This window comes from Cebus imitator, unplaced genomic scaffold (assembly GCF_001604975.1).
Source record: "Cebus imitator isolate Cc_AM_T3 unplaced genomic scaffold, Cebus_imitator-1.0 Scaffold155, whole genome shotgun sequence".
NCBI lineage: Eukaryota > Metazoa > Chordata > Mammalia > Primates > Cebidae > Cebus > Cebus imitator.
The window spans coordinates 3,073,806-3,090,020 of record NW_016107470.1 but is presented as its reverse complement, the minus strand read 5'-3'; the positions used below and the strand labels follow the sequence as shown (position 1 = coordinate 3,090,020).

At 37.9% G+C, this 16,215-nt stretch overlaps 1 protein-coding gene across 13 annotated transcripts in view; it reads left to right on the top strand.

Annotated features, from left to right (window-relative positions):
• Positions 1-16,215, top strand: part of TRPM3 (transient receptor potential cation channel subfamily M member 3) — a 587,648-nt gene that overhangs the window by 294,711 nt on the left and 276,722 nt on the right. For 3 of the 13 annotated variants that reach the window (XM_017543459.2, XM_017543457.2, XM_037743830.1), the window contains exon 7: positions 13,003-13,077. The exons of the other annotated variants lie outside the window; for them this stretch is intronic. In XM_017543459.2, coding sequence (XP_017398948.1) covers positions 13,003-13,077 — 75 coding nt within the window. The remainder of the gene's footprint in view (positions 1-13,002; positions 13,078-16,215) is intronic. 13 annotated transcript variants of the gene reach the window in all.

Genomic DNA, 16,215 nt, shown 5'->3' with positions numbered 1-16,215 from the left:
GAAAAGCAGCAATGAACAATTCATTGAGCTTATGTCAAGGGGGCAACCAGAGTAATAAGTAAGAAAGCAACCAACTGTGTGGTGTCTGATAGTTTTTAAAAAGTACTTTCGAGAAAATTAAAGCAGAGTAAGGCATATATCTGTGCACCTGTGTGCATGCACATGTGTGCATCATGTGTATCGGGAAGATAGTTTCTATTAGGTGATCAGGAATGGCCTCTATGAGGGGATATCATTTATGCAACAACCTGAATGAAGTGAGCAGCCAGTGTGAAAGAGTATTCTGTGGAGACTGAAAGCAGGAACTAAGCCACCAGGTGTTCAGTGAGGAGCAGGGAAAGCTTGGTAAAGAGTTGGAGCTTATTCTAACCAAGATTGGATCTGGGACATTACAGGATCTCCCTTATGATTTAAAACATCCTTATGCTATTGCGTGTAAAGATTAGACTGAGATAGAGAGCAAGATTAAAAGCAAGGAAATGCCTTCGGGGGCTGTTGCAATAATGCAGGTGAGAGATAAATGGTTTGAATAAGGATGGCAGCAGTGGAGCTCGTAGAAAATGGTAGGATTGTATGTGTGTCTGTGTGTGTGTGTGTGTCTGTGTGGCACTGCAGGGGAAGCCCAGGGAGGCTTATGGACAGCAGCCTAGCCTCCATGAGGAGCAGAGTCCAGCAGTTTGGAGCTGAAGAGCAGGTATGGCAGGTGATCAGAATGCCAGAGATGCTGGAGAAGCCACCATCAGATGCTAGTTTTTGGGTACATTGTCAGGGACACATCACATCCCATTCGTGAACACACCAGGCCATTGCTAGATTATCAAGGCAGGTGGTGACATGTGGGCACATGAACAAGCAAGGACCCAGTCAGGGAGAGGTCTGAGGTACAAAGTAGGAGAGAGGCACAGGCCCAGGGGACTTACTTTGGGACACACACACACACACACACACACACACACACACACACAGAGGAGAAAGATTTCTTGGTTTTCAAACTGTGGTAAAATAAATTTATATGACCTAGAATTTACCATTTTAATGAATTTTAAGTATATAATTCAGTGGCATTAAATATATTCACATTGCTTCTGTGGAACCATCACCACTATTCATCTCCAGAACGTTTTCACCACCCAAACTGTAACTCTACTCATTAAACACTAACTCCCCATTATCCATTACTCCCTTTCCCCAACCCCTAGTGGCTACTCTTCTACTTTCTATCGTTATGCATTTGCCTATTTTAGGTACCTCGTACAAATGACTTTATGAAATCTTTTTCCTAAGATATATTTTGAAAATAGAGCTCAAGAGGGCTTGCTGTTGAATTGAGCATTCGGGGTAAGGAATAGACACTTCCAGGGTGATGTACGGTCATCCTTCGAGACACCAGTATATCCCTAAAACAATGGGACTACGTGAAAGCCCCTAAGGAGTAAGTGTTTACAGAAAAAATAGGGGCTAAGGACCATCTCTAGGGAATTTGTACAAAGTTTTTGAGAAGGGGTTCCAGGCATAAATAAAGAACATGCACAAATGAAGAATAGGAGGGAAAGCAGAGTACTATGGGCACAGATGCGGGTAGGATGGGCCACTTTCTGGTGGAAAGATAAGGTGCTTTTCTAAACATAGCTTCTGTATCTATATAAAATAATACAGGAGGTTATTGGCCAGGAGTGTGGAAGAGTTCGAGAAGGTATTGAAGATCAGGGACAGAAAACAACTGCAGTCAGTTTAGAGACTGAGAGAATGAACAGACTAGGAAAATGTAGTATTCTCACGCAGCACTGTTGGTATTTGTGGCTGTGAATTTAAAGCAGCATGAATCATCAGAGTTGTATGGTTATTTTTAAGCCATGTTCAGCTGCAGTGGTAGAATAGGCATCAATCTGGGATTTTGCCTGGCAAGTGGGAAAGAGAGATGGAGAGACAAGAGAAAGAAACTGATACATTCTCTGTATATCCATATCCCAAAAGTATCATTAGTATCTATGAATGAACAAGATGTTATACTTGACATTTAAAAGAACATAAAATCATTAGTCTAAAAGATTACATTGATGTACAGATAGATGGTTAAGTAAATTACCAAAAGAGACCCATACCTTTAGAGTAAACAGGTTCATAATAAATAATTTTTAATATTTACTTTAATGTTCAGATATTTACATACATTGAACCAACTTAATATATTGCTGGAAACATCGCAGCTGCTCAGTAAACATGTGTTAGCTAGAAGAACGGATACCAAGGGACTATTCCAGAAAGTAGCATCTATGTATCCCGATAAGAATTTAAAACTCGAAGCATATATTGTTATAAAATTGTTATCATTAAAGAACATTATTATAACCACCCTATAGTTATCATCCAGCCTCTACATTGATCAGCCCTTGGCCCAATCTTGTTTTCTCTATCCGAATACCCACCTGCTTCCTCCTGTGAATAATTTTGAAGGAAATCCAGACAGCATATCATTTTATTTATAAATATTTCAGTAGAAAAGCATTTTTTAAACCTACATTGGCCACACATACACTAGATCTTAAAAATATTTCTTAACTTGGGAGGCCAAGGCAGGTGGATCACGAGGTCAAGAGATCGAGACCATCCTGGTCAACATGGTGAAACCCCGTCTCTACTAAAAATACAAAACATTAGCTGGGCATGGTGGTGCGTGCCTGTAATCCCAGCTGCTCAGGAGGCTGAGGCAGGAGAATTGCCTGAACCCAGGAGGCGGAGGTTGCGGTGAGCCGAGATCGCGCCATTGCACTCCAGCCTGGGTAACATGAGTGAAACTCCGTCTCAAAAAAAAAAAAAAAAAAAAAATTTCTTAACTCGGTAACAGCATCATGGCAAATATTGGTCTAAGAATTCTTTAACAATTCTTTCAAAAAATAAAAATTAAGAAATACACTATTGAACGCTGAAATTTATCTTAAAGATTTAACAATCATCTTTTCTAGTTAGAAATTCTGCTTTCAGCTAGCCAAAAACTATTTAAAATGAATTCTTTTAAATTCATTAAATTTTAAGAATTCATTGCATTTCTTAGATTAAAGATCAGAAAAATCTTCAGCAATTGTGACTTTCTTTTAAGGGTTTAAAGAGAAGAGTGTAACTTTTGGGAGAAGAGGAAGTCTTTGCCTGTTGCCAGTGGCATGTAGCCTGGGAGTTGAGATCACCATGGCTCTGTGACCTTGGGCAAGTTATTGTATTTGACTTTGTTTCTACATCTGTAAACCAGGGATAACAATTCCTCACGGTGTTGTGATTAAAGGAGTCAACACGTGATTCTGTCCTGTGGCAGTTCAAAAACACTGATTCCCTTCCTGCCCTCTTGGTGTTTCAGTGCCATATGCCGTGTCTACACAGCCCCACTGCCATAGGTTCCAACAAGAGCAAAGCAAGAGTCAACAAGAGCAAATACCAACAGAGCCCAAGGTGTTCATCAGAATGTCTTATAATAGGCCCAGCACAGTGGCTCCTGCCTGTAATCCCAGCACTTTGGGAGGCCAAGGTAGATGGATCACCTGAGGTCAGGAATTCGCTGTTGCATTCCAACCTGGGCGACAAGAGCAAGACTCTGTCTCAAAAAAAAAAAAAAAAAAAGTCTTATAACAAATCACAACCTGGATCTGCTTGTTAAAAAGAAGTCTTATACCCTCTTTAGTTACAGAAATGTCCAAAGGAAAAACTGGAGCCTTTAAAATTATATTCTGCTACATATAACAACGCCTCTATTATTTGTTAGTGAGTAATTTCTTTGTCACTGCAGCAATGAGAAATATATTCTAAACTGTAGTTGTCTCACCTGCCTCGGTAAACAGAGAATAATAGAGAAAATTTAAGCTTTCTTTAAAAATTCAAGTTGTATCAGTATTTTAGAGTAGTCATAAATGGCATTAGGATTGTTGAGTATGCTCTACTTTTTGGAAGTGTACGAACTTGAGCAGAATATGAATTGACCCATAATATTTCTTAAAAAATTAGATTTGGGCTGGCCACAGTGGCTTACATCTGTATCCTAGCACTCTGGGAGGCTGAGGCGGTTGGATCACCTGAAGTCAGGAGTTCGAGAACAGCCTGATCAACATAGAGAAACCCTGTCTCTACTAAAAATACAAAATTAGCCGGGCGTGGTGGCACATGCCAGTAATCCCAGCTACTCGGGAGGCGGAGGCAGGAGAATCGCTTGAACCCAGGAGGCGGAGGTTGTGGTGAGCCAAGATCGTACCATTGCACTCCAGCCTGGGCAACAAGAGCAAAACTCCATCTCAAAAAAAAAAAAAAATTAGATTTGAGTCAATATCAGATTTTTTTTCTCGTAATTTACCATTTTACTCAAAAACTTTAGAAGGAGAAGACAGAAATCTAGTTCTCTTCAGCCTCCATTTGATGGAAGTGTTATTCCTTTGTATTTGAATGATATTTAAATACAAATATGCTATGATATTTTAGGTAAGGCAGAATGGAAACGTTATTTGAATTGTGCATCTAATTATATAGTAAACATCAACCTTGGGTGTAGGAAATTTCATTCTGAGGCTAGAATTTTTCTGACTTTGTTATCTCCCTACTTGAAAGGGAAATTTATGTCATACGTAATCTAGTCTAAGGTATTATTTCCCCATGGCAGACCTTTTAGATATACCTATTTTCCAATATTAATTGATGGAGTGTCTGGGTAGGTTTAGATTTCCGTAACGAGTGTTTTTTCTACTTTCAAAGTTTGCTTGAAAGAGAATTTGAAGCTCCGTTTTTTCCTTTACCCCAGAGTAATATCTGACATTTGAGTGTGGCCTCATCTGATGAAGCCACCCAGAGTACTTTTCTCTAAAGTAGCCAATTAAAATGGGCTTAGCATTTCTAAGTAAACAAGTAGCAGAAAGGATTGCAGGATTCATAAAATATAATCAAATTTGGTGTTTGAGGATATTGGTATTTAGAAGTCTCTGCAAAACTATTGTTTTATTGTAAAATTCCTAAGCCAACACACCTATTTATATACAATTATGTGCCTCCCCAGGAGACATTGTTAAATGTGAGAGGTGGGATTTGGGGTTGTCACAATTTCTGGTGCTTATTAATGGCATGGGAGAAGGGCCAGGAATGTTAACATCCTACGATATGCAGCACAGTTTCAATGAAGAATCGCCTGGGCCCAATACCAACAGTATCTCTAAGGAAACACTACTCGGAAGATGTTGTCCTGAGTTTTCTTTTTGTTTTTTTCTAAATCTTTCCCATAACCCTCTCCTCACTTGGCAGGACCATGCCCTTCTAAGGTAGCCTATACAAGTGTAAAGTCGTATGTAGAGGACACATTACTAGTGAATGGCAGTGAGATTCAAAATACATATTTAACAACCTGCAAAACCTCTGGACATCAGCCCTGGTACCTCCTTCAGATCCTAACACCACATCCTATTGGGAAGTTCTTCCTGATATCTAATTTCACTTGTGCTGAATCTTAAACCTGTTCTCTCCCAGATGAGGACCAAAGTCATTGTCTGTATTAGAGCTCTCAGCATATTTGAAAACTAAATATACTTGGATTGACCTTCTGCCATAATGTCTGTAGGAGGCTGTTTTTCATTGAAAGAGACACACTGACTTGCTCAACAGGCAGAACTAACTCATGAAGTAAATCAGATCAGCATTTCCAATTCGGCAGCACCCACTCTTAGCTCCACTGCTTTATATGTTTCAGACTCAAGGACTCAAATGTGCTCAAAGCTGGCTGTCTTCCTGACAGAGTCCTTGATGCTCAGAGAAATCCTACACTCCACATTTATTAGCTGACTTGGGAGGAAGGCAAGGGCCCAGAAATGTGGGTGTTTTACCTCTGGGTCTCTGGACAGCCTCCTCACTAGAAGGCATTGCCCAGGATATCATGCAAAATAAAGAGTTATAAATTGAATGCAAAGAGAACTCTAACATTTAATCTCTAAATTACTGGGAAATATTTGGAAATAGGCCAGGGTACTAATATAAGTCTTGAGTGAATGAATAAATGCATGAATCATGCTTTTCAAAAATTTACATTCCATTTCTGGTATATGTCTTTCATTTTCCTGGATTATATAGTAAAAATCCTATATGTGTTAGTAGTTTTCTCTTGTTAAATTGTGAATCCAATTTGTCATGGGAATCTGATGGAGGTTATCCAAAGGGCACCACTGATATCCTCAATAAATTTACCAGTATCTCTGATGCCAACACTGACATTAATATTGTGCACAACAAGTGTTCATAAAAGGGTTTAAGTGACTTGACCCAGTCATTTTATTATAAGAGAGAGAACAGCTTCAAAAAATACCAAAAATATTTTAGTAATGGCAACATGATTGAAATAAAGATGTAGTTTCCTGGGAAACTCCTTTTAAAGATTATAGATATGAGCAAACAATATATCATAAATATGACAATGTTAATTATTTTTATTCTTATTATGGTTAAATAAGTCTCATTACTTTGCATTTATGGTAAATACAGAGAGGCCAAGAATGGGTGGTCAGCAGTAGCACAGAGAGGCAGGAAAATGACAAAAGGAATGTATGAGGTATGAGTTTCTAATGAGAATTTCTTTTGGGGAGTTTTCCATTTTGGAGTAACTTGTGTATTCATGTAGTAAGAGATTAGATCGGCAGGAGATCTTCAGGTCTCTTACCCATGGCCAAAACTGCCAACTTAGCATTACACTTTCCCCAGTGAGCCTCAATATAGCTCATAACCATATAGCCTTAGGACACAGGTTCTGCCTCCGTAACAATGACTCAAAATAATGGATGCTTCAGTGAAACAGGAGTTTTTCCAATTTATATGTTACTCTGAACATGAGTTCAGCTCTGATGAGGGTGCCTCGCTCCTGTGAGGACTCAGATTTCATCTCCTTTGCTCTGGCACTCCTGTTAACATGGTCTGTGGGAGCTCACCGTCAAATCTACATTTCAGAAGCAATCAGGAATAAAGAGCAAGGGGTAGCCCTACCCTTCCCTTCAAAGGCACAGTGGGGAAGTCACACATGCCATTTTAGCTCGCATCTTATGTGTCGGTATTTTGTCACATGCTAACACCTAGCTAAAAGGAGATTAGAAAATGTAGTCTTTATCCTGGACAAACACAGCCAGCTAAAATCCTATCACTATGAAGGAAACGAAGACTAGATATTGAGAGACAGATGGTCATTAAGAGTTGGCTGGACTTGGCACATGAGATAAAATGTATCTGCCACTCATAAATAAGATATGTCTGTGTATTCTAATATGCTCATTGAAGAACCTCACTCATAAATAACTCCTGCAGCTACAAGTCATATCTTGCCCTTTTGCTCTTTACCTGTGAGCTTTTTAGTGGTTAAGTCTTGCATTAGTTCTGGAAATCAGATGGAGACAAACTGCCTAAAAGAATATATATTATTTTAGACCATCCTGGCTTAGTTAACTTTTTAAGTTAACAAACATAAACAGATCCACTTAGCCTCAAAATAATAATTGCATATGCAGCACCATGCATAATGCATGTGCATTCCCTAATGGATCCTTTACCGCATATTTTGTTACACATCATTTGGTAACATTGTAAGTTCCAAAATATTAAAAAATAATAGAGGAACAGTCTCTGTGTTTCTATGACACTGTACTCTTGATGTTAATGTTTCTAAGACGAATCCTGAAAGATAATTTTAATGTCATCTACACATGCCTGTAATCTTGGCAGCAGGTGGTAGAATGAAGGCTGGCCAGCCTCTCAAATCCATCCTGGAAAGAGAATGTTATAACTGGGTCTTGGCCCTCTTGGGGGAAAAGAGCAAGAGACTTGTCTTGGGGAATGAAAGCAGCCATCCTCTGACTCTGTGGAAACATTTTAGGAGATTCTGATGAGCAAATGAGTTTGTGAGGGATTTAAAGGATTCTTTAGCCAATTATCTAACTTGACATTGTTATACTTTAATAACACCTAAATGATAACTAATTATTTGGCAAGATACAGACAGTCCTGAAGGGCTCTTGAAGCCTTTGGAATGCCAGTAAGTATATAATTGGATGTGTTTGCTGATGACAATTATAAAAAGATGATTACTTGCTAGAGTTCCTCTTAATAAATAGTGAACTGGGTCACTTGGTTTTAGAGATTAAAATACATAGAACCTAACACTAGTTCATTGTTTTATATATATAATTTCAGCTTGCATTATTCAGTCAAACCTAAATGGCAGCTCTATAGACAGTTGAGATTTCCTTTCTATCTTGTTCAGTGAACAAAGCCTGTGAGTATCTGTTGCCTTCAGATTTAGTGAAAGCACAAGCAAGCACTTTTAAAATAAACCTTGCCTTTTCTCTATATATACTCTTGTAAAACAACTTTTTTGCTCATTTTCTGGCTTAAACATCTTTTTTCTCTACCATTTCATAATATCAAACTTATAATTATTGTAACTTTTGCATTCACACAAGCTAAATTTCAGTAGAAAAATAAACTAAATGTCGAAAAATCTCATTAGAAAATCCAGCGAACAAATTCAAAAGGCAAGTGACAATGCAAAGAAAATATTCACAACTGTGACAAAGAGCTAATTTTCATACTATGCCAAGTGTATCTGCAAATCAAAAAGAAAAATAGTAAAAACCTTATAGGAAAGTGGGCAAAATATATCCACAGGAAGATCATAGGAAAGGAAACTTAAGTGCTCAACCTCAGTCATAATTAAATAAATGAAAATTAAAACAATTTTTAACTTATCAAATTGGCAAAAAAACAAAGGTTTAAAATATTGAGTGTCATTATGTATACAGAAATATGTACTTACACATTTTTTGTGGGTACATTAGTTGGGCAATCTTATTTGGAAGACAATTTGGCTACCCCTCTTAAACATGAAATGTATATACCCTTAAGCCCCATAATTTTGCTTCTAGGAATTCATTTTACATATATTTACCACAATACTATTTACAGTAATAAAATGGAAATAAACTAAAGATCCATCAGTAAACAACTGTTGAAACAAATTATATCTAAACATATAGTGAAATAGTCTGGAATTATGAATAATGTAATAGCTCTGTTGGGCTCATATAGAAGATATCTGAGGGTATGTTTTTTTTTTCTCAAGTTATAAGTTGTACAACCGTACAACTATATGTTCACATTATGTTCAACTGTATGTTCACATAATCACGTATTTTCTTAAAATTACATATATATGCTTATAAAATATCTGAAAGGACACAGGTGAGCATTGATTAGTTACAGTTTCCAGAGTGAGACTTGAGGTGGGGGAGAAAATACAGGGAGTGACACTTTTCACTTCATACCTTTAAAAGCTTGATGTTTTTTACAATGAGAAAATACTGCTTTTATAATGAAAGAAAGAAAGAAAGGAAAGGAAAGAAAGGGAGGGGGAGGGAAAGAGGGTGGAGAGGACGAAGGGAGAGAGGGAAGGGAAGAAAACCTTTGAAAGTAGTCTGTTCACGGGGCATGGGTGTTGGGTACCTTTCTACCTCAAGGGTATGAATATCATTCTTGACCTGTAGATCAGGCGTCCCCACAGCTGTGTTTGACATCCTTCTCTTCTCTTGCTCACTTCTGGCAATCCTCTACTCCTTTTAAAACAAAAGGATATAGTCAAGTCAGAAAATGTAAGAGAGGCTGGTTAAGGACATCAGAGAGAACAATATTCTCAAATCACATATAAAGGATGTGTATAAAACTGATGAGACCAATGTAACATAATGGCTGAAGTCAGAACCAAAATTATCTTTCCCCTTTAGAGTTGGTGAATGACTAAAAGCCCAGGTGTATTCCCATTCTTAGCTATAACCAAGTATCTTATTATATTGGAGATATTGAAAATGTCCCATGTTTACATCCCTATCATGAGAACAATCTAGTAGAGCTAACATTGTCCATTGTGCTCCTTCATCATGTCCCTATGCACCCCAAAGTCCAGCTCCCTTCCCCCATTATCCTACCTCCTGTTATGGTGCAGCTCATTCACTGCTGGTTTTACGGTCAGTAATATCTGCATGCTCACCATGGAAAAACATGCTTCTCTCTGTACTATACCCCACTGTACTTCTAAGACACCTTATGTGGAAGCTAAATACATGTCAAACTTCTTCAGCTTTTTAAGATGTGGCAAAAATAAGAACTCAGAATATCTGTCATTTAAAATAAATTGTGACTGCTCTCTGTTATATTTTCTCTTGACAGTACTTTTTATTAAGTACTTTCTTTACCATATTTGCTTGTGCATCTGTCATGCTTAAAGCACTGTAGGGATAGCAAGATAAATAAGGTATAGCTGCATAGTTGAAGAGCTTAGTCTTACAAATAATAGTAACTAGTGTTGATTGAGTGCTATTCTAACCAGTTTATAAAAAATAACTGATTTAGTTGTTATGACGATCTTTAAGGGGATACTTTTATTACTCCCATTTACCAGTAAGAAAAAAAATGAAGCACAAAGAGGCGCAAGGTCAGACCGCTAGTAAGTAGCAGACTCAAGAAGTATGCATCTTAGCCCATGCCTCAACCACTGTGCTCTCTGTATGCAAAGAGCTGCATTACAAAGCAGCAAGTGGGTTTTTTTCCAACTTTTATTTTAGATTCAGGAGGTGCATATACAGATTTGTTACAAGATGCTGAGGTTTGAGCTTCTATTGATCCCATCACCCCAGATGATGAACACAGTGCTCAATAAGAAGATTTTCAGCCCTTTCCTCATTTTGGAGTCCCTAGTGTCTATTATTTCTGTCTTTATGTTTGTGTGCACCCAAGATTTAGCTCCCACTTATAAGTGACAACTTGTCACTTTGGTTTTCCATGTTAATTTGCCTAGGATAATGACCTCCAACTTCAACTACAGCCATATTGCTACAAAGGACGTGATGATCTTATTCTTTTTTATGGCTGTGTAGTATCCCATGGTATATATCTATCACATTTTCTTTATCCGATTCACCATTGATGAACACCTGGGTTGATTCCATGTCTTTGCTATCATGAATAGTTCAAAGCAGTAAATGCTAAGTGCCCTTTAGTGATACAAAGTGCCACAGGAATTCAGGCAATGAGCATCACCTAGCTCATTTCTTTCATCCTGCAGATAGGAAAGCCACTTTTAAAAAATCACAGTAACAGGTTCGAACTAAATTCTTTATGTGAATTACCTTGGTAGAGCTTTTATCTGAACCTGAACTATGAACTCCCAGTCTGCTGTTCTTTGCCCAGCCTTGTGGCACTACATTAGTTTTGCTTTTTTTTCGTAATTTTTCCCCTTAAGACCATTTTTTTTCTATTGTGTCCCGAAGTGTAATTAAGAAAATATTAGGACAATTTGGGGACACAACACTGCTATCCAGAGATTTCCATTTTTTAACCGTATTACCACTCATCTCACCCTGGTTGACCTTCACAGAAGTGTTATTTAACTTTTTGTTCATTAGGGTTTGATAATTGGGGGAAAAATAAGCTGAAAATAGCAGCATGCTATTCACTCTGCAGGAAAGACATAGCTAAGCCAATTTTGTGCTTGGTTCCATAAACAGGTACTTGTACTAAATATCCAGGAGTGTTTGTGGTGTAGCCTATTTGAAGCTTTACAGATAATATTAAGCCAGCCGTCTAATTGCCATACACAGTGGTAGAATGGCCTGAGGAGTATAGGCTTGAAAGCTGAATTTATGTCCTCAGAAACACACTAATTAGGAACTTTCTTGAGAATGTACAGTAGTTACTCTTGGTTGACTACTTTACAAACTATTGAGAATCCAGAGGAACCAACCCTTAGAGTCTGTGCTTCCAGGGATATTGCTTTGTGTTTTCCGCAGTAAGTGCATTCTTACAAGAAGGCAGCTTTGCCAGGGTACGGGCACTGACATATACCAAGTGATGCTGATATTTCATGAAAAGTAAGTGAGTTCCTACATGCCTCTCTCCAGCCAGCTACCAGCTGCCAAACTCCTACCTTCTAATATTTACCATAAGTGAGGCTGCTCTAGAAGTCTAGCTTAATCCTAGGAAGCTAAGCAAGGGTCCAGAGACCTAACTTGAGGATCTGAGGTCTTGCCTTAATGCTGTTTCTAAGGAAGGAACAAAATGAAGGCAGAGCAGAGCTGCTCATACTCATGGGGTCCTCCTCCAAGGCCTAGATTTGAAATCAGAGCCATGTGACCAAAAGCTAGCCTGCTTAGCAACTCCAGGAATGTGATTTTACCATTAAATTTATCTCCCAGATTGGGAAAGAATAACCAAATTGGTAGACAGCCTGTCAATTATACTGAAGTGGTTTTGATGACTTTTTTGGAAGCTAGGTAGATCCAGTCATAGACAACAGACATATTTATATCTATACCTTAGCTAGAGAGAGAAAGAGGAATCAGTCCAGTAAATAATATTATGCATGTTGAGTAACACCTGAGCTTTGTTTCAATTCTTGTTTTAAAAAGAAAAGAAACTGGGTAGATTAGCCTCAAAATGGATAGTTCTTTTAAGTCAAAAGTAGCTCAACACTTGAAAATAGAACACTTAATTCTCTAGAAATCAGGAAAATGTTATTAAAAGGAGGAAAGGAAAAAATTCAATTCCTGTCCTGTCCTGGAAAACACAGAATTGAAAGATTCATAATTATCATTACAATTAATATAACAACTAACATTTCTTGAGGTTTTACTAAGTGCTAAGCATCAGTACAAGCACTTAAAAGATACTAACATTTGACCCTTTCCACACTATAGCAGCTATCCAGGCTAAAAAGAATAAAGAAAGATACTTCCTCCAGCAAAGGTCTATGATTTTTAAGGACCTGTCCAGTTTGAGGAGTGATGACACAAGATACAGCTGGTGCAGAAGGGCTGGGTGATGCTCTACATAGGTTTCAGTGTGCAACTTGAGTTGCCGTCACATATATAAATTTACATAGAGTAATCCATCTGCTTTAATAAAATGTGTATGCAACCATAGGGTTGTAGAAATTTCAAAGATTTTATTTTTTGACAGGATGCCTGCCGTTTTTCTCTCTTGACTCCCGCTTGTTTTATTCATTTGGGGGTAGTTGCCAATTAGACTCAATTGGTAAGTATAATTAATGAACAACTTGAATTTCCTCTTACACTCCAACCGAGAAATTAACCACAGAAGTCTTCATTTCCTTTATAATTTCCTAAGAATATCACTCCCTAAGACTGTTGTTTTATTTCTATCTCTTCTGACATTCAACCACATCAGAAATAAGTTACTCCCTATTATTTGTTATCCTAAAGATACCTTGTAAGACAACTTGGCAACACTTCTGGGATACTACTGGGAGGGAATAAGCATTTATTTAGGTACCAAGCACTCTGCCAGTCATTTTCATATATGCTATCTCTTTTAATACTCACAAAAACCCTTCAAATAGGGTTTATTATCTTACTTTTTTATAGTTGACGAAATAGCATCTCCAAGAGGTTAAGCCCTTGCCTTAAGTCCAATTAGTGGGACAGCTTGGTGCAAACCTAGACTGACGTAATTTTCAAAACATCTTCTCCTTTCATCCTACGAATGGAAGCATTGTCTCATTAAAAAAAAAAAAGGGTCCCCTAGAGTTTTGTTACTTTGGAGAGTTTGAGGATCATATTATTTCATCCAGCAACTATTTGAGCACCAACTCTGCCAGATACAGGTTGAGCATTGGTTTGGTTGGAATGAGTCACCAAGCAAAACTTTGGGAAGAAGATGGTGGTAGTTGCAAGATGGTGGAGAAACAACATTAGGAAGAAATAGGACAGGGTGTTGGAGAGGAGGGTGGGGGGGTGGACACAAGCAGAGGACCTCCTGATTGTGTACCCATGGCTACAGTCTTTCTTCATGTGACTCGTGGACTTCCCTTTGTCATCCTATGCCTGAGAATATATGAAGGAGGCTGGGAAGGCAAAGGGACGTTCAATTGTCATCACTGGCATCTCTTTTGATCATTGCACCATCATCAAATGCATTGGAATAACCATGACATGAAATTTTCCATCACTGGGCCCATAACTGTCCCATGAGAGAGATTAAGAACACTATATGTTAAAGGTTATGGTAGAACTTCTTCTATGGGAGCTCTGGAAGTAGGAAGGAGTGAAATAAACTCTAAAAGACTAATAATTCTGGGTCCAAACCATGTGACTTGAAAAGGAAGTGAAGATTCCTCTGGACCGGTTAAATAGACAGTCATGCATCAGTTAACGGTGGGGATACTGTATTCTCAGAAATGAATCATTAGGCGATTTTGTCATGAACATCATAGAGTGTACTTATATAAACCTAGGTGGTATAGCCTACTACACACCTAGGCTACGTGTTGCAGGCTATTGCTCCTAGGCTAACCTATACAGCATGTTACTGTGCACTAGTGAATACCGTAGGCAATTGTAACATAATGGTAAGTATTTGTGTGTCTAAACATGGAAAAGACACAGAAAAAACATTGTATAAAAGATAAAAATAGTACACCTTTATAGGGCACTTACCATGAATGGTGCTTGCAGGACTGGAAGTTGCTCTGGGTGAGTCAGTGAGTTCTAGAATATTTTTGTACACTACTATAAACTGTATAAACACTATAGGCTATACTACATTTATTTTCAACATTTTATGTCTTCAAAAATAACCTTAGCTGACTTTTTTACTTTGTAAACTTTTTAATTTTTATAAACATTTTGACTATTTTGCAGTAATACTTAGCTTAAAACATAAGCACATTATACAGCTATATGAAAATATTTTCTTATTCTATGAGCTTTTTTCTGTTTTTAACTTTTTTATCCTTTTACTTTTTAAACTTTTTTTTATTAAAAATGAAGACATAAACACACTCATTAAATGAGGCCTGCACAGGGTCAGGATCATCAAGATGTCATGAGGTGACAGAACTTTACAGCCCTTTTATAACCTTATGGGACCACCGTTGTACTTGTGGTCTGTCATTGACCAAAGTGTCATTATGCAACACATAAATGTAGATCAAGAACGTGTTGTTTCCTTCTGAGGGTGCTGTAATGTGTTCAGCCCACTCACACAAACTTTCCACTGCCTTAAACAGTCAAGGGAAAGGCCTTCCAAAACACAAATACCAAATTTATGATCAGTTCACTTTAGACTGTGATGATGTCGTTTTTTAGACCCTCTCAACTGGACATTTTAAAGCTTTTCCTGCATTTTAGAGGGTCTTCCCTCTAAAGAATAATTTGTATGGAGAAAACAACACAATCTATACCCCTGCCTTTTCATTTTATAAAATGACTTGACACAGTTGGCTGTGTAACTGAAGTATTTGTCATGCTTGTTAATGAAAAGTTACCTTGTCAATAAAGATAATGAAGCCAAAAAAAAAAAAAAAAAACTTTGAGGGAACAGAACAAATTTTAGTGAAACTGGTTTCTTGGTATTTGCTTGTCATGTTTATCTCACCCGTTTTCCTATTGAAGATAAAGCCCCCTCTTTTTCAGCAGAGACTTTTCTGCATTGGAAATAGTTGTTCAGGAACTGGACTAGCTTTTGTAAACAAGAAGGTCTGAACAGGAGAGCTGTCCACCATTCTAAGATCTCTTAGACACTTTTACATTCAGGGAAGAATTTGGGGCTCCTTTTTCAGATTAGAAAGATTTGGGTTTCAAATGTTTGACTGGCATTTTGGTCTTAAAGTCAGCAAAGTTTACTGTTGTTGGTCAGGTATAATAGGTTCCTAGCATAACATAGGAACCTGTTGTCTTGATAGGACCCAGTATCTTCCTTATTTCATTGCTAATTGAAAGACCTCTCACATTTTTCATCTGTTGTTTTTATAGCTTCTTCACCTAACATAACACCATGTAGATCATATGTCCCACCCATTTCAAGATACTTAACAGTTTCCCTTAAATGATATACCCTATTGGATGTGGTTTTGTCACTTTCTGACATTTGCTAAAATTTCATTCTCTCCTCACTCTACCTATCTGGCGAAAACCTACATTTCCTCTAGGTCTCAGATTAAAAATCTTCTCTCTGTAATCTTACCAGAACTCATCCCCAGTATCCTCCCAGGCCCACTTTCACCACATCCTCCATGCTCTTACAGCACTCCATATCAGCCTCTCCCACACACGGCTCCTTTTGGTAGAGTCGAGTCTTCACAGTCTCCCATCTTCTGTAGATTGTGAGGTCCTATAGAGCACAGCCATGTCTTATTCATTATTGTCATCCTGA